Genomic DNA, 22927 nt, shown 5'->3' with positions numbered 1-22927 from the left:
ATCGAATGATAAATATTTATATATTAGGTAAAACAGGATGTTTTTAATATGAGAAATTCCAGAATTTAGAAGTCAATTTGTAAATTTTAAAAAGTGAGGTGGTCTTTTGCAATAAGGTTAACGAGTTGTCGAGTTTAGTAATGGACCGGTCCGGTTCACCTACTATTATCAAACCAAACCGAGCATTGGGGAGTTCTCTACTTGTTTCGGCATCATCATCTCCATCGGATTTATCGAAGCTTTTGGTTACCAAATCGGTTTTACTTCGCTCTCCTTAAAACTCTACGCCATGGTCTCTTCCACCCTTCTCCATTCTTCTCCTCTTCCTCTTCCTCTTCATCTTTGAGATCTCGAGGAGATTACTCTTTTGTTTCGTCTCCATCTCGTTCGATTCTGTTACTGCATCTTGATGGCGAATGCGACGGGAATCGTTTCTCCGGGGAGGAATTTGGCTCCTCTTGGTATTATCCGATCTGGGTTGTCCTGGAATACGAGGAGGTTGCCGTTGAGATGCTTCGCCGCAGTGGGTGGCGGCGTGGAGGACCACGTCCTCGGAGATGCGATCTCGAAACCTCGTCTTCCGAGGTGAGATTTGTTGAAGTTCCGTTTTTGATGCGTTTGGTGTTCTTTATTTCATTTTACTAGCTCTCTCGTTGAGGAAAGTTGAGATTTTTCTGCACGATTTACTGTTCGTGGCATTGTGGTGCGGGATCTAAACGTTTAGATGCTAACCGTTGTTGACGAGAGAAGAATATCTTGGTGATTCCTTGATGGATTTCTAAGGATGAATAATTTGTAAAGAGATTAAAGAAAAAAGAAATTATTTTTCTTCTTGCTAAGGTGATTTGGTCTTTGGAGGTTATGTGAGTACGCAAGTGGGCAGAGCAAGCAGGAGTAGCCCCTTTCATTCTAGACAGTTTCGACTTAAATGAGTAACTTGTAAAGATCTCAAGTGTACTATGAAGTAGGGATTAGATTGGAGCTGAATTAGATTGATATGTTGTTCTTTTCTTGTGATTCAGATGGTAGAATGAAATTTGGTATTGTTTTCGATTTTTTTTCCTCTCTTCCAGAAGACCTAACATTTTCATAAGTAAATTAGTTCTAGTTTTCCACGCGAGAGCTTAAGTTTTACTTAACTAAAGAAACGTCCAGATCAATCTATATCTGTTTCTTTGTTTTAAAATGATGCAAAGATTCGTGAATTTGATGTTATCTTAAAACAATACTAGATTAGTAACTTGTATGATGCCTTCAGAACCTAACATTCCTGGTCCAAGCATTTTTTTCTCTCATTTTAAGTGTTTTTCTGTTACTTGACTAAGTATATAAGTGATTTCAATTGGAGTATCCATTTTGAGATATATTTCCTCTTTCTAAATACAAAAAGGAAAGTTACAGGGTTGTTGGATTGGGTTCAAAGCTTGTCGGATGTGGGTCAGCGTTGCCAAAGCTTACAATTTCTAACGATGACCTTGCTAAATTTGTTGAAACATCAGATGAATGGATTTCTGTTCGCACAGGGATTCGTAATCGACGAGTTTTGACAGGTACTATTTTGTATACAAGTTATAGATTTTCTAAAACTCAATGGTTTGCTTGATATGAAAATGCTTGACTAAATTCAGGGATTGCACACCTTGTGGAAAGAATATTCCCCTAAAGACTTCCATGATCCTCAAATATAGACATTCTTCTTGACCTTAGGCAGAACTGATAAGTTGCATTATGTAAAGAACCTACTGGTCTTGTGAGGATTCAAAGTGGACTCTTTCATGTAGATTGTTTCCATGCCTTGCTAATATTGGAGGATTGTTGTTGGCTTACAATAGCCTAATTAAAATAGATATAGGTGGTTACTTTGTTCATCTAAATGCCAGTTATATAATTAGGTGAGATTAGCAAGCTTTTCTTTTCTTTTTTTCCTCTTTTGCAGGATCTGCCACCAATTCCTCGAGGTCTTTAAAGTTTGTATAATTTATTGTGGTGCCTTCTTTACCTTATTTAGTCCCGAGCCAACACCATATTGTATGCAAAAGGCTTTGATGTTATCTAAGACTGAACCAATATTTCTACCTTTGACCTTAAATTTGAAGATTATGCCTCACAAAAGAATAAAATTTTTCTAGATGTTTCCAGGCCATGGTGCACATGATTACTCTATAGCCTATGTGATGATGCAATAGAAACTCTGCCAGAAACTGTATTTCCTTTGCTTATGTTGTGCATTTTTTTCTCTAAATTTCATGCTATATGATTAGCTAAATTTTGGTAGGGGATGAAACATTGAGTGGGCTTGCTGTGGAGGCAGCAAAAGGGGCTCTTCAAATGGCTCAGGTTGATGAAAATGATGTTGACCTTGTCATCATGTGCACATCCACTCCGGATGACCTTTTTGGATGCGGTGGTCGGGTAAGCTATTAGAGGCTACTGCATTACATCTCTGGCCAGTTAGTACATTTGTTTCTTTTAAGCTATTGTACTCAAGGAAAATAATTAAATATGTTATTTAGATGATGCGGTGGGAGGGCTTGCTGTACCTTGTTTCTTGCAATCACATCACTCTTTATCATGTCCTTTTCATTATTGTTTTCTTTGTTTTTGTATAACATCAAATCTATTTTGAAGGTGACTGGACATCTTTTTATGTCACTAGAAAGAGATAGTAAACCTGAAATCTGTTTTCTTCTTTTTCTTTGTCTAAGTGCAAACAGATTTGTTGTTTTGAGATTTTCTTATTTTGGTTGACAGTGCCAAATCCATGTTTCTGGCTTTGTGCTATATTTATCCTTGTTTTTTATATGTTTATCCTTTATCCACAATTTTCTAGTTAGTGGATGGTTTTGCAATTCCATAACTCCTGCAATGCTTTGATCTAGGATCTGGGCTAATTGGAAATATGGATTTTCCTACTATTTTTTTTTCGCCTTCTTCTATCTTGGTAGACATATTTCCTGAATGAACTTATTTTACTGATCATATATATTCAGATTCAGAGAGACCTAGGTTGCAAAAATGCTTGGGCTTTTGACATTACAGCTGCCTGTAGCGGGTTTGTTGTGGGGCTAATCACAGCCACTCGTTTTATCAAAGGTAATGTGGTTATTTACTTCATACAAAGAATCAGTCTTAAGTATCTAGATATGCTACAATATATTTATTCAACTGCAGGGGGTGGACTTCAGAATGTACTAGTTATAGGTGCAGATGCTCTGTCACGGTACGTCGATTGGACTGATAGAGGCACATGCATTCTTTTTGGCGATGCTGCTGGTGCTGTACTAGTGCAGGTAATCAGCTGGGCCTCTATCTACACAGAGTTCTCATCCAATGAATAGCTTTTTTATTTTTGAGTTAAATATATGTTTAAAATCATTTTACTCTTGTACAATTTTTTTGTATTAAATCAGTTCATGTACTTACAATTAAGTGAAACTATTTAGAATTTGTGTCCAAGTTAATAAAGCCTGCCTAAATTACCATGACACCCAAATTACCCTTCTCCCATATTAGTTTGTCTAACAAATATAATAGAAACATCTTGATAACTGAGTTATAAATACAGAGACTAGTTTAATACAATAAATTGTACAATGGGTAAAGTAACTTTATACATAAGTATAAGAGGGAAAATATATTTAATACTTTATGTTTTATTATTTTAACTTTGGTGCAGTGAACTTCTTCAAAGATAATTTGTTTCTTACTACAATTGTGATTTTGCATCTACTTTTGCTTGTTGAATGTTTCTTTTCAGCATTATTTCTTCCTCAAAGTTTAGTACTTAAGTTCTCCTTCTCATTCATTAACTTTTTGCAGGCATGCAGTAGTGATGAAGATGGTTTATTGGGCTTTGATGTGCATAGTGATGGCCATGGTCAAAAGTATCTATCTAATTTTCAAGCTGTCTAACAGAACATGTTTTCAGTTATAATGTTCTTGTCCATTTGTTAGTCACCTATTGACCTTGTCCTTGCTACCCTGTTGCAGGCACCTAAATGCCATAGCTAAGGATGACGAGACTGACTTCCTGTCGAATAATAACGGTACACCGCTGTTTCCACCAAGAAAATCATCCTTTTCTTGTATCCAAATGAATGGCAAGGAAGTCTTCCGATTTGCCGTCCGGTGCGTACCGCAGACAATCGAGATGGCTCTAGTAGATGCAGGCCTAACTAGTTCTAGTATTGATTGGTTGCTACTCCATCAGGTAACCATATCCATACAATTCTATGATCATTGCATCAAGAATTTTAACCGTTAACTCAAACATGCTTGCAGGCAAATCAGCGGATCATAGATGCTGTCGCCACTCGATTGCAGATCCCTTCAGACAAGGTCATCTCAAATTTGGCCAACTATGGTAACACTAGTGCTGCATCGATTCCCTTGGCATTAGATGAAGCTGTTCGGAGTGGCAACGTGAAGACCGGGAATATTGTTGCCACGGCAGGTTTTGGAGCTGGACTTACATGGGGTTCGGCGATCATGAAGTGGGGATAAAGTTTTCTCAGATGACAATCGAAGAAGAAGTTTGAAATGCTACAGGAGAATCCAAATACAAAATCAGGCTCAGTTTAACTTATATCCCCCATGTATCAGGCTGGGGAGCTCCTTTCAAGTTTCTCTGCCATGCCCTCGTTTAGTTTCTGTGTCTTTCACATGAAGTCGTTAGCTCCACCCATGTTTTTGTTTCCTCTCTTATCATAATTGGGTGCTGAATTATTTATATTCTGGAATGCAGCCAATTGTTTAATTTGGTGTCTGGTCCCAAAGTTTGGAAAGCTTGATGAACAAAATTTCGTTAATATCACTTCTTCTTTTCCAAGCCAAGATGCCATTGTAAAGTAAATTAGCCCCTCACAATCCTTATATGCAAAGGACTTTGAAGACATTGTTCTATAGTGAACGTGTTTAATGGCTAGATTCATCATTCATGCAAGGAATAGTTTAAGACTTGGGGGGAAAGTGGGTACTTTTGTAATTTAATTCTATATTTTTATTACTAATACTGAGTTTTAGTATGTACCGTATGTATGACAAAATATGAATTGGTTATAAAAATAATATGCACTTAGTTTTCAAGACTCAATCTTACCAATAAAAATAGTAAATAATGACTGCAATTTAGTAAAGGAGTTGGGGATAAACGTTTTCCGTTGCCGGGATTTGAACCCGGGTCTACTGGATGCAAAATTCAAATTAACAGTCAGCTTATGAGCGTTGCTAATTTTTTAATGTTAAAGCTTTTTTGGCTTGAAGTTAAACTTGTTTTGTGCAGCCAAACGTAAAAGGTACTCTTCTCTTTCTTTCAGAATAGCTGCAAAGTTTACATTGATACATAGATAAATATGGGAGAACTTCAGTTAAAAAAGAGCACAAGCCAACTAGATTCTGGAGCAAATTGAGATAATTAACATAACATTTGGTCTACAATGGAACATATTGTGTTCTTTCTATAATATAGTCTTCTGCCAAGGTCGGCAGATTAATATGGCTCAAGTAAGCAAAGCACAAAAATGGACAGCTATGGAGACGAAACAAAGCAATCTCTGATTCTGGTCCATTGTAGCCATAACTTTTCCCATGCTACAAACTTAGCTGTGGAAGTCTTTTGCTGGAAAGCACCACAAAGAAGAGCTCAGCTGTCTTCATCGTCGTCGTCGTCCTCTTCGTCATCGTCTTGTTCTCCATCTTCACCTTCCGTTCCCTTTGACACAAGAAAAAGAGAAAGTTGGATCACCAGTATGTCAAAAATGTCATGAGCAATGTATGATAACATACGCAACTAATAACTAGTCAAGCATCAACGGTGCTTAACATTGAAGAAAAATAGTAGCAATGATATTGACACAACAGTAAAATAGAAGCTATTGAGTGGTCCCAAAGCACTAAAGATGATTTTTAGGCATCTAGATATAATAAATGGCATAGAGTTATAAGAAGCATCACAATGCACTATAAATTGAATTCAAAATTTACATCTTTACCTACTTGGTCATGCATAGAACTCAGTATGCGCAGTTATGGAACAAAAAAATGAAGCCGAACAATGAAATTAAACAGCCGGAGAAAGAGACATGACCAATGGACAAAAAAGAAACTCTATCTGTATTGAGTCTGTAAGCCAAAAAAAGAAACTCTATCCGTATTGAGTCTGTAAGCTATGGATGATAATGTAAACCCTAAAAAAATACCATGATGAAAAGCTGCCTTATGGATTATGAATGTAACATTAGTATGTTCCTGTCAAATGGAAAACTAAAAAAGCTGCCAATGCAAGATCATCTCCTCAGCTATGATTCATATGTTTCATCATTCCTCAGAAGATTGAGGATGCAGAAAATTAGGCCAAAGAGCAGCCAAAGCAAAATCTATTCAAGTTAAATGAGGAAGGGCAAGAAGTCCTGTCATTTTTTAATGTTCTTTTCATCCTATATGTGTGGTCATCTTTCTGTAATTTCTATAAGAAAGCCCAAAATGACCTTTACAAGTTATCAATTTCTTAAAATATGAAGTAATAATGTATGTAATACAAGATTTAATTTCCTCAACTTTCAGTGACGACCATTTGCAGAAAGTACTCTGTGAAGATAATATCAAGAAGCACAAAGGTGATTACAGCTCCATCACAATTTTAACAAAATAAGAGTTTTAGTTCTTAACATTATTGCAGAAAAGAGCGTCCCTGGGATTTCTTACATTAAGAGAGAACAATCTAACAATTTGCTGATATTTTCTTTCAAACCACCAATCAGTACATAACTTGCTTTTTTCAACTTATATGTCAAAATCTTGAAAAACTCTAAAATCTATCGGACATTAGGGAAATGAAGCAATCAGTTTGTTCGCTCCACAATTTCAGATTCTTCCACTCAATAATCCTATCTCTTTCCAAAGTAGATAATGTCAAACTTCCACATTGCTCATCAAAATCTCATTCAAATGCATTAGTTTCAGAAAGGAAAAAAAAGCTTGTTTAAAGTTCCTTGCAATGATTATGGAACATGGGAAAATCCTTACAACATATAAGAGGTGAACCATATAAGAGATACAAAAGGAATAAACCTCCTGTAGTTATATGTAGAATCTAAATGATAAGGCCTTTACCTCTTCTTCATCCTCATCCCCATCAAAATCCTCCTCATCAGCTTCCTACACCATTAAAACATTTTTTAAAGAAAAGAATCAGTCTTCGTCAAAGACAAAACCTTGGAAGTAAAAAAAACCAATAGCATAATAACAGAAGCATTGATACTTACATTGTTGAAATACTTCAAAGGATTAGGCCACAAATCTTCCTTGATTATCTCAGCCACCTGCAAATGCACATGTTAGGATATTTCATAACAAAACTAGAGAGGATAGGCATCTACCATTTGATTTATCAACTTGAAGTATTACACAAAATAGGAAAATGACAAACGACAAGAAAATATAATCTCGTGATAGAACAGAATAATCAATGCATCACTTCCAACTTTTGGGACAAGCAAATAGTGGGACAAACAATCATAACTTTTGTACTCTTGCCATTTTACCTCATCTGTCACTCCATCCGCAAGACTCTTCTGTTGTGTTTCGCTGAACCAGCTAAAGAAACTGCACCAAAGAATTGAAAAAGATCAAGGAAGAAAAATAACAAAGTACAAGAAAAGCATCTACCCACTTCATCTACTTAGAGCTATTCAGTATTGTTGCATTATAGGTGTTGAGAAGGGGAGAAACCAACCTAGTTTCAATGTTCATTTTTGGTCAATTGAGTGTTGAGAAGGGGAGAAATAATGTTGAGCCATTATTTCCAATTCTTTCTAACAAATAGCAATAGAATATCTACAAATTAAGTATTGTGAAGGCTTCTTGATACAAAATCTGACCTTATAGAGAGATCAGCATATGCAATTAGAAGTATCAAGCTTACGACCAAGAGTCAGAATAGAATATCCACGACCATTGAGAAGACATTATCCGGATTGAAAAATGATTCAGACATAGACACAGAAGAAGATAGAACCAGAAGAAACTGAACAAATTCTATACGCCAATTGCCATTTAGCTAATAAGGTTGCAGATATTGAAGTTCCAGAAGCTAAAACAGTTGTTTAATTCCTTATGAAAAGATGAGGGTACGAAAATTAAGGATTGTTCTTGCCAGTAATGGTGTGAAACAACATACAGAAGGTACAAGGTTGTCCTAGTGTGATGCTGATGACATGCTGCTCCTACAATTCATATCATCTATTGTCGGCACTGGTCAGCATGGAATTTCATATTTACAATAGAAACGAGACTCAAAAGTGAACATATTGCGCTAATAATAACATAAAGAGAAAAATAGTCAACCTTTCCTCTGTAAGTGGTCGTTTATTGCCCTTCTTCTCATGAGAATTGCCATTTGGTATTTCCTTTATAGAGAAAGAAATTATTAGAATATTCTTCAGATATGAAGGTTTATTGACTAAAAAAAGCATATCCTAGGAAAGCCCTTACCACACCCTCCTTCCACTTAATTGTTGTACCGTTAATATTAGTTGTTCCTTCCTCTGTGAAGGAGTATGTCTTTATAAGCTTTGTGTCTTCAAAGTAGGGGTTAGGCAAGAAGTTCTATAAATTGAAGACACCATATTAATACAAGAGTAAAATAATACACAGCAGAAGACTTAATTAATGAGAAAAAGATGTCCTTGAGTAGAAATGCAAGAACTCACAAATATAATGGAATAGCCTGATTTCACATCTTTACAATCTTCAACATCTAATGAAACCAAGTACTTGAAAATCTACATCAAAACAATGGAATTTCAGCACTGAACATTTTAAGAAGATGGATCACAAAGTCTAGATAACTCATAAAGAGAATCCTTAACTATTGAATAAAAGAAAGAGAATAGTCATGGCTCGTGATGGAAGAGGTTCCGAAAGCCCACAATATTAATCTTCGTTACTAAAGCATCTTTGAGCAACAGAAGCACACATACCTTTTGGTCCTCCTCAGTTAGAAGATCACTAAGAGCAGGATGACTGAGGAACTAGAGAGACAATGCACCAAAAACAATTAAAGAATAAAATAAAAATGTTCAAAACAAAACTATACAGGTAAGAAATGAACTAGAATGAAAGTGAAATAGATTCAAACCGCAGTTAGCCAGAAATCTGGGATAGATTGGATAATTTCATTTCGTCTTATGTAGACAGGTCTTCGAATCTCATTATATTTTTGTTCCACCTCTAAAACTTTATCACTTGCTTCCTCATTAACCTAATTGTACCAAATAAAATCAGCCAAAGGTGGAAGAGTTAAGCTAAAAAAAATGTTAAATGCATAGACAAAGCATTTACTTCAGGAACTGATACCAGTGTCTGACAATAAGTAACTTCACAAAAAGTGCCACAAAATTTCATTATGGCAATGTCCAACATAAAAATGCTATCTCATTTGCTATAACATTTATCATAAAAATGGCAAAACATTAAGCCCCCTAATGGAAAAGCTGATACACGCACAAGTTTCACTGTTCCAAATCTAGCATTAACATTAGAAGTTCAAGACAATAAGGGACACTCAAAAAATAAGGTGGAAAAATGGCAAATAAGAAAAGGAAGACAGATAGCCATGATAATGCTCGAAGTGGCATGTTCAAGGTAGCATTCACAGCCCAGTTCAACAGTAAGACGCTTCCTAACTGTAAATTTAATGTCATGAACGGAATCCTTTTGGGACATCTATATACTATTCATTGTTTTCTCCAAGGAGATACAATCTAGTCCCTCAATTCTCTATTAGCACATACATAAATATCGGGAAATTAGGAAAAGATTATTTGACGAACAATGAACACCTCCCTTTCAAACCTAAGAACATGGATTATCACATTTTCCTATCCATAATAAATTAGTATCACTCACCTACAACTAATAAGAATATCTCCAAGAAGAAAGAATACACAAAATGTAGATCTAAAAGCTACAATACCCCCCAAGAAAACTAAGGAGATCACAAAAGAGAAATCCTTACTGTTAACAATCAGAAACCGAAATTCAAAAACCAGAACACCTTTTAAACTTATACATAGACCGAGAACAATGGATTTCCATAAACAGCACAAATTATGAAAAAAATAAGAGAAAAATACGACCAAAATGAGTAGGGAAGTTAGGACAAAAAGATATATCACCTTCTCAAGCTCATCCTGTATCTCCTGTAGTTTCTCAATGGATAGCACGAGCTCCCCGTCGACGTGATCTGCTTCCTCCTCCGCGACCTTCGACTTCTTCCCCTTGTCCGCTACCATCTTCCTCTCTGATCTCCTCTAACCCTAACCCCAACCCTGAGCCTTTCCCCACGAGAGACGGATTAGAGAGCAACGGAGGCTAAAACCAATCGAAGGGTTTTAGCCACCGGCGTGAGAGAGAGAGGGTGGGAGAGAGAGAGAAAGAGAGAGAGGGAAAGGCGAGACCTTTGTAAAACTAAGGACTAAACTTTGCTATTTATAGTCCTAGTTTGCCCTCGATGATGCGAGAATTCTCGGTAAGACTACCGCGTACTCCGCATGACATGATCCGGGAGATCCTTGCCGTCCATTTCGTTTGGGATCTCGTGATAGGTTTCATCTTGCGATTGGGCCCCACAAAGTAGCATTGGGGTTAATTGTGGGAGATATCCAAAACCCTAACCCTAGAACATGCTCCTGACTGTTGGATTGTTCTTCCCAAAAAGAGCAGCTCATGGATGGTTCTGATGGATTTGATGCCTTAATTATATTACGGATAATTACACTAACACCCCCTTAATATTACCAATTTTCGTTTTATATAACGAGCTATGAAAAATCTGTCATCTCATCATAATGGTATGAACAAAATAATAATAATAATAATTAAAGGATCAATTTGTTCTCAACTTATTCTCTTTCTTTCTCTAAAATAAGAGTAGATCGATTCCTATAAAATTTGACATTATTTTTTAATGAAAATAACAAACAAAATAGTCATTTTAGAGATTTCTTATAGTTAGGGGGTTAATATGTTAAGAAAAATAAATGAGGTAATACGAGGAAATAGACAACAACTCTAAAGGTCTTGGAATAATTATTATTATTATGTTATTATGATACTTATCGCTATTAAGTAGCCTATCTAATATAGAATCCTAAACTGCATAGAGATTTACTAATAGGTCTCAATGAGAAATTATTTCATTCAAGAAGAAGGTTAGTGAAGAGGGAAATCATCCACATAACATTCCTGAATATTTGCTGAAGAGCTAATCTTCCCCTGGTTAAGATGGATACATCTCTTGCAAATCCTTAACTTGGAGCACTAAGATTTTATTTCTTGATACAAGCTCTATTAGCAGTGCTATCATTTTTTTTTTTATATAGTTTTTCTTTCTGATGCATTGGCAAAAAATTGTCATATTTTCAATTGGACAACTCATGCTAACTCTAGAAATTAGGTATAACTCCTAGGGTACATTCACCTTAACAAGTTCTTTCTACCATTGAACTGTTTCTAGTACACTGGCGAGAAAAGAATTAGATAATGAAATGCTATTGACATGTCTTAATTTATACATTGTCTTTTATTCAAGCAGACAAGTGCTACAAGATCATTTCTGCAAATCTCACAGTTTATAGTTCATCAACTTTCATCAAATAATTTACGAGCGATTAAGAAGCACTGCAGATGTGATAAACTGATCTGATTACTCAAGCATGTGCTTGTTTAGAACTTACAATTTGTACAAAGTGGAGATACATAAAACAAAGTAGAAGTCTTGGTCATACCCAATAGACTCGCTATATTCTGGTATTGCTTCACAACCGAAGTAAAAAAAGAAATTTCTATAAACTGTAGTCAGAAAAATGAAGCTGCTCACTGCTCAGGAATTGATAACACAAGGTTCCAGTAAATAGGAAATTGTCGTTCATCAAGTCTTAATCCGCTTTGATAGGTCGCGCCTCCAATCCCCCTTCCTTTCTATTCTCAAGAGTGTACGGCATGTATGTTCCAAGAATTTTGTCCCATGTAACGAAGAAGGGCTGTGAGAAGTTGTACTTGTTACCATAGAGTTGGTGGTGAATGTCATGATAAGCACTGTTGTTCTGGAAGAGTGCATGGAATAGATTCCCAGGAAGCCACAGTCCACAGTGATCATCCACTGTCTTGATGGTAGCAAAAGAGAAGAAGAAGATAGCAGTTCGAGGAGTCATACCAGAGGTAAGAAAAGAAAGAACACCCCCAATTGTGTCCAAAATCAGACCCTCTAGGGGGTGATTATAAAGAGCTCCAAAGGCATAAGGGACTACAAGGGAGTGATGTTTGGAATGTAAGTGCTTGTATAAGAACTTGTTGATGTGCATATATCTGTGCATGAAGTACTGCCACGTATCCATAACCAACATTGCAATCACAAATTGTACAGCAATCACAATGGCAGATGGCTGTTGTGGTTTGGTAGCACTGTCATCACCTACAAACTACACAGAAAACATCATAAGTCACAATAGCTTTTGAATATTCTAGCATCTCAAATTCGAGAAACCTCGTCTTATAATCATGCTACTAATACAACAGCATCACAAGGATTTGAGTTAAGTTTCCTACAGTAGCCTGGCTTTTACGTATTTTAACCGCTGATCTTAGTAGGTTTTTCTCTTGTCGTGGCAGTTGATTAGTGCTATCATTTCCTTTTATGAAATAAACAGTTTCTTACAACGAGAGCTTAAATAAGGTCCACGTTTTATCCAGTAGAGTAATTTCATTCTACCAAATAGTTGAAAGGCCACAACAACAGTTTAGGAATATCATCAGTAGCAGTAAAGTGCTTAAAATAGAATAACACAAATGGAGAATCAAATCACTCCTACACAAGACAAAAACCAAATAACCGTGATTCACAGCTAATATGGTTAATAATAAAGAATCAAAAGTAACAACCAAAGCCCTATGTCATGCTAGTGAGTACTGATCACAATGCAGCAAGCTTATATTTCTCAAATAGTTCCATAAATCTCCCAGTATATGGTTGAAAAATTCCGTGACAAGTATACTTACCTTGAATAAAAGAAGGGAGACAACGATTTGAAATGCCTGTTGAACCAGAACACCTTTTACGACTGTTCCTCTGGACACAATGTTCTTCACATTCTCATCTCCCTTTGGGTGCAACCGATAATCCTCGAAGCCCTCCAACATTACATATATTCCAGAATATATCCAATAAACAGCGATTGGAACAAAGGTTCCCAACAACTCATCTGACACAGCAAAGGCCATCTTGAATCCTCTAAATAATTGACAGACCTGCGGTATCAATAAAACTTATAGCCTCCAGCACTAAGTTCTGCAAACAAGAATAGAGTAATCAAGGAAAATTTGTTATGAGAGTTTGTTAGCCTTTTTCCCCCGAATAAAAGCATAAGAAAACACAAGTTATTTCCATATAACTAACAGACATAATAAATAATTGCAATCAACACAAGCTGGCAGTAAGCATCCACAGATGATTATGTGAGATTTTATTGATATGGTTGTAACATGTCTATATGCACATATAGGGAGGATATCACCTGATTTTAAAAAGAAAAGGCACTATATAGAGCTGAATAGAGAAGAAGGAATAGTTGCTAAGTATATCTTGTTATTTATGGTTGTAAATTCTGCAAATCATTACAGAAAACTCAGCTTAAACATAGGGCTTTTGTAAGCCTTCGGGACTCTTCTCTTGGCAACAATTTCTAGTGCAGTAAACAAAATTACAAGATAAAGAGGTCACGACTTTTTCAACAAAAGAAGGACTTTTTTAGCTGAAGAACACACAGTTTACCCAAGTACCACTGATCTATACCGCAGATCAGGGTTACAAGAACTAAATCATCAAGGGCACCATTAAATAAGTGAAAGAACTCCCCAATCTTCGTAAGGCAGCCAAAAATCCTACACCTTTGAGCACTTTAATTGGAAAATTTCCCATCCAATCTAAGTTTAACCTTCAAAATTTAGCGAATTCCATCCAATCTAAGGCCAAAATCCACACACAAAAAAAGAGGAGACCCAGATTCGCGGAAGCGCAATTTGACAACTTCCCACAACAAAATCACACAGACAAAGGGAACCCAAAACAGCGATCTTTTCCTATAACATGGCATGAATAATTTACCCAAGAACCCAGATGGGAGAATAACTTCTCCAAATAGAAGGGAGGATAAGCACCTTCGGGGGGAGGCCTCGGTTCTCTTCGTAATTCTTTTGCTACTTCTCCGCAGTCCACCACATGGAGGCAGTCTCTGTCTCTCTTTTATTCATATAAGAAAAAAAAAATATCCGAGAAGGAATAAGTCTCCTTATCCGGGCGCAGACCGACGACTTTATCCTGCCGTAATCGAGAATCCGAATAGAGGAAACCACATCGGTAGTTCCGCGCCGGTTTGACTATTCTAATCGGTTTCCATAGCTTTTCTTGCAGCAATTGGAATTTAATGCGAGGTTTTTTTTTTTTTTTTTTTTTTTTTTTTTTTTTTTTGCAATAGGGTTAGGTTGGACATGGAGTAATATTGTTAGCTAACTAATCGTGTCATGTTTATATCCAGAATTATTTCAAGCAATTGTAGTGGATCAGGCTCAACCTGTTTTAAGTTTTGGACTTTTCTTCTCGGCTTCGGCTTCGGATTCGGATTCGAATTTAATTTTAGCAATAATTAGGTTATATGTGGACCTAAATCTAGTTGGGCATGGTACTATGGACCACATCTGGATGAGTCTGGTTTGACCTAATCAACTCTTTGGTTGAGCTTATTATGATGATTTGTCTTGCAAGTTCATGTCTTCTTTTTATTCTTTTCTTTAATTTTTTTGATTAGTTTGTAGTCTTGGAGCAGACAAAGAAGCTTTAGAAAGCAGCCACACCTAAGTGTTGCTTTTTTGCACATCTTTTAATACAATGTCAAAAGGATAAAGCTACCAATTGGTGGGAAGTATGAGTTGGGCTTCTTTGGCTTAATAGAAGCTCAGTCTTTGATAAAGTATGAGAACTGCATGTGATTATGTGTAACATTAATCAGATGAGAGAACAATTAAAGTGGAGATGGCCTGCAAAGAGAAAGGAAGAAGAAATAAAGAGCTGGGGAATTTAGATTGGTTCCTCTTTGAATCTTTGAATGGAGGCTCACTCAGGCTTCTCACCATGTAAAAAGTTGGAAGTTGGATAAGAAATTATGAATCAAAAGCATGAAGAAACTCATACAAATGTTTTTGTTTTCCCTGTTTAAAAAAAAAAAGGGAATTTCTAAAGGAAGGGGGTTCTATTCTGAACATGTCTCCTTTAAGGCTTGCTTGGAATGAGAGAGAAAGAAAGAGGATCTAAATTGTGTTGAAAGATTCTTAGCCTCCAAAGGATTGTGTACCAACCTCTTTATCTATGCCTGCCAGAACCTTCTAAAACAGCCTTAAATTCTCTGGAGTTGCAGGCATATGATTGAAGTGAATTAAACATCTCAGGTAATTTTTGGTTGCCTGAGCTTTATCCCTTTTGACCCAGAACCATAATTTGATAACCAACATCCCTATATCTAAAGGAGTAAGCCATTGGATCACAGTCCTATAGGTGTCTGTGTTTTTGTAAGCCTAAACTAGAGGAGAAATGGGGTTTCAAAGTTCTAGGCTCCTGATCATTCTCATTTGTATTTGGTTGTTAGCTTCTCAATCAGAGGTCTATGGCACAAGAAACATAAGGCATGAAGGTAGATTATCATCAAAGAAGCCAAGAATACTTACCAACAATGCTGCTGTGAACCTTGATGCCAAGAGGAGACCAACAAGCAAGCCTTCAACTTTTGATCCTAAGAGGATGAGCAAAAGAAGAGCGCGAAGAGGATCCGATCCGATACACAACAAGTGCTGATATTTTCAGATACTCCTAGTCATACTTAAAGAGCACGATGGGATCAGCAAAACAAGAAAGCTCAGAATTTCCATGATGTGAAGAAACAAAAGGTTTTATTGTCGAGGATCGACATGAGCAGCATCTCTGTTTTGTTTTAGAATCATGACGTTAGTTCTCACAGATGTAGCAGAATATTTCTTTAGAAACAAGTATTGCAATATATTTCAAGTCTTTGAAATTCTTGTGATATAGTACCTGACATATGTGCTTCCTGAAAGCTTTTATCAGACACAAAATTAGACAAGATGTTAGTTCCAGTATCTATTGTCCTGATGAAACTGCTAGTTGATATTTTTCTTCTTCTGTTCATCCATAGGTGAAGTAGCATTATTTTCATTTATTTTGCATGTGAAAGAAGTTAGTAGGGGTGATTTTTATAGTGTTTGTTATTACAATTAAAGTAGATTATTTATCCCTTTTTAAGATTTCAAACTTGGTTCTTCCAGTAAAACTTGAGTATTCTGAATGGAATCTCCTACAAGTACTTCAATGTCAATCTTTATAGATCTTGTAGAAGCAAATTATAGCATAAAACTTTTCATATATTAATATCAGCGGGTATAACATTTCCTGTTCATGGAAGTTCCACTCCATCAAACAAAATCATATATAGTGAATCATGATAATGGGTGGAACTTGTATAGGACTACCAATTGGTTGGTACGGACATTAACAAGAACTTACAGTTAACTTCTCGACGACCAAAAGTAGTGAATATAATCCCGCTTTAGAGGATGCATGTACATAGATCAGACTGATAGCTAGATATTTGAGCCATAATCCATCACCATTATTCTATGAGCTGCTGACGGAACCTGTTATCCTTGTGAAGTTCTAAATGAACATGAGAGATTTTGTGAGAAACTGCCTCCCAGATCATCTGAACAGCATCTCCCTGTTTTGATGGGTATTGGTACTCAAAGTGGTGTGCTACTTCCTTCAATTTTTGCCACATTTTAGTCCAATCAGCTCGTGTAACTCTCCTGAGTAGATTCAATAAAAATCTTTTCTTCACAGCATCTGATGCACGCACAAAAATACAGAACTCCGAATAGTCTAGGACATCCTCGAAGGGAAGTTCGATATCATCACTGACAATTACAGGAACACAATGACTCACAATGGCGTCAAAGAGGCGATTTGAGGAGGGGGTGTCTCCTGCAATATTTAGGCAGAATTTAGAAGAAGCCATTCCCCTACTTGCATGTCTGATTCCATTTTGCCTGACACTTCCATAAGCAAAGTGGACATCCTTCACATCCTTGAGAAGTTGATAAAGTTTCTGTCGGATCATACCACCCTGAACAATGGAACATCAGGTTTAAAGGATGTAGGACAACAGAATTCAGATAGAGAAGTCAGGAACAGAGTAGAGGACTTATTAAGTTATAATTCAGCAGACACTAACAGGATATCACAAAACCAAATAATTTGCAACAGCAGAAAATAAATCTCATAGAAATATAATGGGACAACTCACAAAACACTAATTTTGTTATTACCTAGCAATAAGCTCATGTATTTGATCTATGTCTTATAGCTGCTACTGCAATTTATGGATCTAACTTTATGAACCAATGAAATTCGAAATGGCATTATGAATGTTTTTCTTCCTTGAAACTAATCAAGACCAAGCAGATTATGATAGTTGAAGAGTTCAAAACAAGCACACAAGAATAAATACAGAACTATAATTTCTTTCACCAACTAACTTACATCTTTCCTGTAAATTGCTCCCTGGAAGTAGGCTAAAATAGGGCGTTTCTCAAATGGCGCAGACTCATTGCCAACAGAAAGCGCAACGTGCCTGTAAGGAGCAATGATATCCTTCTTGAGATTTGCAATCTCAGTGGGGTACCTCCCAAAATCTGCAAGCAGAAACATAGCTGCCGATATCTTCCACCGTGCTTCTAACATACTGTTTGGATGATGAGCTATGATCAGATGATCCTTCCCACCGCTACTTCTCCACTCTTCTTGATTCATCAAGTACTTCACCAATTCGTCCTGCAGAAATCTGTCTTTACTAATTTTCTCTTTCCCTTCGAGCTTAGAATGCCTATTATAGCTTAAAGATGAGAAAAACGGCACAAAAATCACATCTGCTGCACTCGAATTCATTACTCTAACCGCCATGCAAGGCCTCATCACACCTGGCGTGTTTGAAGAGAGGAGGTCTAGCGTAAGCCAGTATTCCATGCTGTGTTGCAAATTTAAACCACCCGGGTACCTAGGAACATGATCCACATTCCCAACATCTGGCCATATCTGATATCCTTTTCCCTTCCAACCCAGCAACCCAAAATGAAACTGAAGCGGCAAATCATACATATAAACCTTCAGCAAAGCCTGACTCGGGTCACATTTTCTCTTGAGAGACTCCGAATTTCGTCGGACACCATCCTGATTTTCAGATGTGGTTCTTTTACCACCGACAGTAATCAGAGGAAGTGGTGCGTTACGAGAAGGATCGTCACTATAGCTAATTCTGGTACCGAGCTCTGATGTCTTATTAGGAAGCACCAACATAAGAACTGATTCAGGGATTAGGTATCTACTGCTAGACTTTAGAAGAACAGAGCAAGAAAAGATCATTAGAAAGATGGCCATAAACACAACACAGGAAAGGAGCCTTCTAGATTCAAGAAGAGGCTGCATCTTCCTATCCAACATGGCAAAGAGGTGACTGCAGATACCTCAACTATTTCTACCTGAATATTAGAGATGATCACAATCCATCTTACTCTCGTTTACATAAAGGAAGGAAATTTACTGATAGAGATCAACACAAACCCAATTTGGGTTTTTCATATTCGGAGATTGTAATCTATTGGATCAAGAGGAAACAAAAAGAGCAGAAGTACCCGAAGCAAAGCATGAAGCTAACTCTATGAACATTAGAATGGCTCTAAAACCTTCAAGCTAACAGAGATTAGATAAACAGTGGGATAAATATTACTAAAACAAAAAAAAAGGGAGGAGTTTTCACCACTTCACCATTGTGTGGAAACGGAAGAAGGGGAAGGGAATCAGATACTGTTGCCCAGATGGAAATTGATGGAAGAAGGAGATCTGAAACACACCCAGCTGGGAAAAGCCAGTTCCGGGTCAAAGGGTTTAAAAATGGGTGCTTTGGGGGCTCGGTGCGATTAGGATTTTATTTTAGTAGCACCTCCTCCTTTCAGGTGTTCTAATTCTGGGACCAGAAAAAAATAACAATTTCTTTTTTATTGCGACTTCTATTTGACGTCGACTAAATTGCAAGAAATAGAGAGGATTGGGCAGGATTAGAGTTGGCCAAATTTTAATGGGGGCTAATCTTAGCTCGAGCCAGATCAAGGACCGGTCCAATCCGAGCCTAAGATGATAGTGGGCCGCATGGGCTAAGCTTTTATCCATCTAGCCCGGCCAAAAAGCCCAATATGCCTATCGACCTATAATATATGTATATTTTTATAATTTTTTAAGCCCAACATCGAATATTTAATAAATTAAATATCAATACATTATAAAAGATAGCAAAAATGTCTTTCTTAGAGGCCTATTATTATTTTATTTAGAAAATAAATTACAAGCACCCTATATTTTACTTTTACTATTAGTAATATCTCATCATAATGTGTATTTATAATTGGGTGGATAATGTGAGCAATAATAAATTAGAATCCACAAAGAATGTCCCAGAAATCCCACTATAGAGAGAGGAAAAGAAGAGATTGTTTTGTGTTCTCTAAAACCCAGCAGAGAGGCATGTGCTATTCCCTGAAACATCCACAGACTCAAGAGCATGGATGGCAGCCTTTATTATTTGATACCTTTATTATTGTCCTACACCCCCCTCTTGGATCTTATTCATTAAAAGAAAAAAACTTTTATGTTTAGTTACATCTTAAGCTACCTCTCTGGAATCTTTATGGGCTGGGTGGGCCGAGGTTAGAAGAAGGCGAGTTTTGCTATCCAGCCCAAAAGAAACAATATATTGTTAATTATTATATTGGAGTAGGGGGGGGGGGGGGTTTTGTTCTAATTAATGAGAACCTTAGGTTGTATATTAATAAATTATTCAGTGTTTGCTATAAGGCAATAATTGCTTATCCTAGAGATGATTAGGAAAACCACCGTTGGTTAAAACGTGTGGCTTAGATTCCATGACATTTGTACTCTCACCACCTCCTCTCTTCCGACCTCATCCTAATAATTCCCATTTCAACTTTTTTATCCTCCGTTTTTATTCCTTCTTCTTCTTCTTCTTCTTCTTCTACTTCTTCTTCTTCTACTACTTCTTCTTCTTCTTCTCTATCCCCAAAACCCTAACCCTAGAAACAGTACAGTAAGTTTAACTCCATGGACGAGAAGCCAAAGCCCTTGTCCTTCTCCAACGGCGGAGCCGCGTTAAGGAAGAACCAGCACCTGCAACCCCACCTCCATCACCACCTCCGACCGCCGGATGCCCTCTACCGCGAGTGCCTCAAGAACCATGCCGCCAGCCTTGGGGGACACGCGCTCGACGGCTGTGGCGAGTTCATGCCCTCGCCGGCGGCGAACCCTGCCGATCCGTCTTCCCTCACCTGCGCGGCCTGCGGCTGCCATCGCAACTTCCACCGCCGCCTCATCCTCGGCGCCGACGACGACGAGGACGCCGCCGCGGGGGAGGAGACCTCCGGCGAAGAGGACGACGAGGAGGTGGGCGAACACGGGGGCGGGGCGCACCACACGCTCCTCGCGCTCTCCACCGGCGGCGGGGGGCCGGGGCGGGATCCGATCGCGAGGGCGGCGGGGCCGCCGAGGAAGAGGTTCCGGACGAAGTTCACGGCGGTGCAGAAAGAGAGGATGCAGGAGCTGGCGGAGCGGATGGGGTGGAGGATGCAGAAGAGGGACGAGGCGATGATGGAGGAGTGGTGCAGGGAAATTGCGGTCGAGAAGGGGGTGTTCAAGGTATGGATGCATAACAATAAGCACGCCTTTGTCGGCGGCTCAGGCCGAAGAGGAGATCTCACCACCGTCGCCGCCGCCGCCGGTGATGGTGATGGTGCTGGAATTGAAGGGGATGGAAGGGATGGCGGTGGTTTTAATCATGTTGGAAATGGGTCTTCTGGTTCATCTTGAGGAGGTGATGCTATTTTACTTCTTCTCCTTCTTGTTGTCCTTCCAGACTTATTTCTTGCTCTTGTTGTCTTCTAAAGTTCTAAAATCCAGATTTTATTTTCTCTCTTTTGTAGTTCCTTGTTAAAGTTTCTAGTGAGATACTTAGATTAGTCCTTGTTCTGCATATAAACATTAGATGAGTATATATATATATATATATATATATGAGGGCTTCATGCATGTAATCTCATACACATACACATAATGGTAGGAGGAGGATCACTCAAAGATTTACGAATTCTGGAGCTCCTTTTTTTTTTTTGGTGATAAATTTCCCTATTATTTTGATGTTAGCTAACTGTTGTGCTTACTTGGTGAACTAATCATGCATAAATAGGGGAACCAGAGAAGAGGACGACATCTGTGGTATATAATAATATCTTAATTCCCTCGTTTATCCCTTCAGCGTAACTTAATCAGGATTAAATTATAGTTAACCATGATGTCATCTTTCTTAATTATTTTTGTCCCTTCTCTCCTTGGTCAAGATTGTTTGTTTATTACCTTTATTATTTGTTTATGATGCTAGTTTCCGAGGTTATCTGCTAGGAATTATGCGAAGGAGAGGACATGACGTCGAGCTTTAACTATAGTAGTAGTGTAATGGAATAATGGGGGAGAATAATATTATCTTACCCCGTTATTGTTAATGGCTAAATTTTATATCATTTTAGGCATTTTTATTTCGGTGTGTTTAGTTAATTTTCAGTACTTATGTCTCACTTCTCCTAAAGTCATAGAATTTTTTCTAGAAGATCCATATTACTTTATATTTAAGATTCAAACTCAAATGGAACAAAAAGCTTACAAACCCGTAATGCACTACTTCTCCCGATAGGCTTTCAAACCTTAGTGATCATCAATATTAATTATTCCGTCTTAGTGACCCTCGAGACATAGTTCTTCTAAATCAAATATAAATGCGTTGAGATATAACGATTCAACGTGTTTCGTGTAAATTAGAAAAGTATTCTCCAATCTAATACTTGATGATTCTCTGGATAGAGTAAACCATTTTATATACTTATTAGAGATAAAGTAAATATTTAGATATAAGATAAATGTTTTTTTAAATATTCTTTACGAATTTTCTTAGAAAATAAAATAAATATCTCTTAGAGATAAAAGTCAAATTTAAGTCAAATCAGATCTCATATAACTCTAGAAATTATAACTTATGTTGGTGCATTCGAACACAACTCAATGTGTTTGAACACGGTAACTTAAAGCGTGAATCTGCTGTGAATGACTAAATATGAATATTTGTATGTATGAATGCCACCTTTATATGTGTGAATGCCTGTAGGGTGCGATAAAAATAAGCTCTCTATATGTGCGAACACAGTGTGAATGACTGTGGGGTGCATTCGAATGGGCCTAGAATGTGTTTGAATGCTTTATTCAAACGACAGACTAAACATTGAATACGGAGCTCATGTTTTTTTGGCTTTAGATAAAATTTCGTATTTCTTCAACCATTATGACACCAATTAAGCAATTTATTAAAAATTCTAAAATCATTTTGAATAATTAATTTTAAAATTAATCTTTCGCTTTAATATTCTTAATCAAATATCTCATACTTTATGTATATGCTCATACATAAAACATAGACACATTATATAAATACAAATTATATTTTGAGATATAATTTGTTAATTACATAAGTATAAATAAACCTGACAGTTTTATCCATTTTATCTTTTATTTTATTTTATTAGAATTTTTTATAATGTTTAAAACATAAATGTGTGAAAGATTGAGATAAAAAAAAATCATAATATAAATTAGTTAATGCAAAAAATGAAAAGAGCATTTCAGTTACTTTATATTAAAAAG

The 22927-nt window shown here is 37.1% G+C and overlaps 5 protein-coding genes across 8 annotated transcripts; 2 read left to right on the top strand and 3 right to left on the bottom strand.

The window, feature by feature from the left end:
• Window positions 1-167: 167 nt before the first annotated feature.
• On the top strand, window positions 168-4833 carry LOC140800298 (beta-ketoacyl-[acyl-carrier-protein] synthase III A, chloroplastic). Of its 2 annotated transcripts, none has more exons than XM_073155006.1 (8): window positions 168-585; window positions 1402-1550; window positions 2276-2412; window positions 2991-3093; window positions 3172-3290; window positions 3820-3884; window positions 3991-4210; window positions 4282-4833. In XM_073155006.1, the coding sequence occupies exons 1-8, from the start codon at window positions 410-412 to the stop codon at window positions 4501-4503; spliced, it is 1191 nt and encodes a 396-aa protein (XP_073011107.1). In that variant the 5' UTR covers window positions 168-409; the 3' UTR covers window positions 4504-4833. The 2 variants fall into 2 exon arrangements, with proteins under 2 accessions (XP_073011107.1, XP_073011106.1); XM_073155005.1 differs by having other exon boundaries at window positions 171-585; window positions 1396-1550.
• A 559-nt stretch (window positions 4834-5392) lies between these two features.
• Window positions 5393-10463, bottom strand: LOC140800095 (NAP1-related protein 2-like). Its single transcript, XM_073154759.1, has 10 exons — window positions 10176-10463; window positions 9137-9259; window positions 8979-9029; window positions 8709-8780; window positions 8491-8604; window positions 8344-8405; window positions 7542-7602; window positions 7263-7319; window positions 7111-7155; window positions 5393-5710 (listed from the first exon to the last, which is right to left on the bottom strand). Exons 1-10 carry the CDS (start codon window positions 10290-10292, stop codon window positions 5642-5644), a joined length of 771 nt encoding a protein of 256 aa, XP_073010860.1. The 5' UTR covers window positions 10293-10463; the 3' UTR covers window positions 5393-5641.
• Window positions 10464-11686: 1223 nt separating this feature from the next.
• Window positions 11687-14446, bottom strand: LOC140799873 (sphinganine C4-monooxygenase 1-like). Of its 3 annotated transcripts, none has more exons than XM_073154379.1 (3): window positions 14215-14446; window positions 13057-13345; window positions 11687-12479 (listed from the first exon to the last, which is right to left on the bottom strand). In XM_073154379.1, the coding sequence occupies exons 2-3, from the start codon at window positions 13276-13278 to the stop codon at window positions 11937-11939; spliced, it is 765 nt and encodes a 254-aa protein (XP_073010480.1). In that variant the 5' UTR covers window positions 13279-13345; window positions 14215-14446; the 3' UTR covers window positions 11687-11936. The 3 variants fall into 3 exon arrangements, with proteins under 3 accessions (XP_073010480.1, XP_073010483.1, XP_073010482.1); XM_073154382.1 differs by having other exon boundaries at window positions 13057-13305; window positions 14215-14358; XM_073154381.1 differs by having other exon boundaries at window positions 14162-14322.
• A 2018-nt stretch (window positions 14447-16464) lies between these two features.
• LOC140799872 (probable arabinosyltransferase ARAD1) lies at window positions 16465-19102 on the bottom strand. Its single transcript, XM_073154378.1, has 2 exons — window positions 17660-19102; window positions 16465-17243 (listed from the first exon to the last, which is right to left on the bottom strand). Exons 1-2 carry the CDS (start codon window positions 18614-18616, stop codon window positions 16734-16736), a joined length of 1467 nt encoding a protein of 488 aa, XP_073010479.1. The 5' UTR covers window positions 18617-19102; the 3' UTR covers window positions 16465-16733.
• A 954-nt stretch (window positions 19103-20056) lies between these two features.
• Window positions 20057-21198, top strand: LOC140799581 (zinc-finger homeodomain protein 9-like). Its single transcript, XM_073153960.1, has one exon. The coding sequence runs from the start codon at window positions 20288-20290 to the stop codon at window positions 21047-21049; it is 762 nt and encodes a 253-aa protein (XP_073010061.1). The 5' UTR covers window positions 20057-20287; the 3' UTR covers window positions 21050-21198.
• The last annotated feature ends 1729 nt before the right edge of the window (window positions 21199-22927 follow it).

This window comes from Typha latifolia, chromosome 13 (assembly GCF_019914945.1).
Source record: "Typha latifolia isolate L0001 chromosome 13, TyphaL0001v2, whole genome shotgun sequence".
Lineage (NCBI taxonomy): Eukaryota > Viridiplantae > Streptophyta > Magnoliopsida > Poales > Typhaceae > Typha > Typha latifolia.
The sequence above is the reverse complement of the archived record's forward strand: the minus strand, read 5'-3'. Positions and strand labels throughout refer to the sequence as shown.

Bases quoted from the DNA above. Each gene is read 5' to 3' on its own strand.
- LOC140800298 (XM_073155005.1), top strand. From the start codon at position 410: ATGGCGAATGCGACGGGAATCGTTTCTCCGGGGAGGAATTTGGCTCCT. The intron at 2,413-2,990 runs GTAAGCTATTAG...ATATATATTCAG, and splicing joins TTTTTGGATGCGGTGGTCGG to ATTCAGAGAGACCTAGGTTG. The intron at 3,291-3,819 runs GTAATCAGCTGG...AACTTTTTGCAG, and splicing joins CTGGTGCTGTACTAGTGCAG to GCATGCAGTAGTGATGAAGA.
- LOC140799873 (XM_073154379.1), bottom strand. From the start codon at position 13,278: ATGGCCTTTGCTGTGTCAGATGAGTTGTTGGGAACCTTTGTTCCAATC. The intron at 12,480-13,056 runs GTAAGTATACTT...TTTTCTGTGTAG, and splicing joins TCTCCCTTCTTTTATTCAAG to TTTGTAGGTGATGACAGTGC.
- LOC140800095 (XM_073154759.1), bottom strand. From the start codon at position 10,292: ATGGTAGCGGACAAGGGGAAGAAGTCGAAGGTCGCGGAGGAGGAAGCA. The intron at 8,406-8,490 runs GTAAGGGCTTTC...TTCTCTATAAAG, and splicing joins TTAAGTGGAAGGAGGGTGTG to GAAATACCAAATGGCAATTC. The intron at 7,603-8,343 runs GTTGACTATTTT...TCTTTGGTGCAG, and splicing joins CGACCACTTACAGAGGAAAG to TTTCTTTAGCTGGTTCAGCG.
- LOC140799872 (XM_073154378.1), bottom strand. From the start codon at position 18,616: ATGTTGGATAGGAAGATGCAGCCTCTTCTTGAATCTAGAAGGCTCCTT. The intron at 17,244-17,659 runs GTAAGTTAGTTG...TCCATTGTTCAG, and splicing joins GAGCAATTTACAGGAAAGAT to GGTGGTATGATCCGACAGAA.
- LOC140799581 (XM_073153960.1), top strand. From the start codon at position 20,288: ATGGACGAGAAGCCAAAGCCCTTGTCCTTCTCCAACGGCGGAGCCGCG.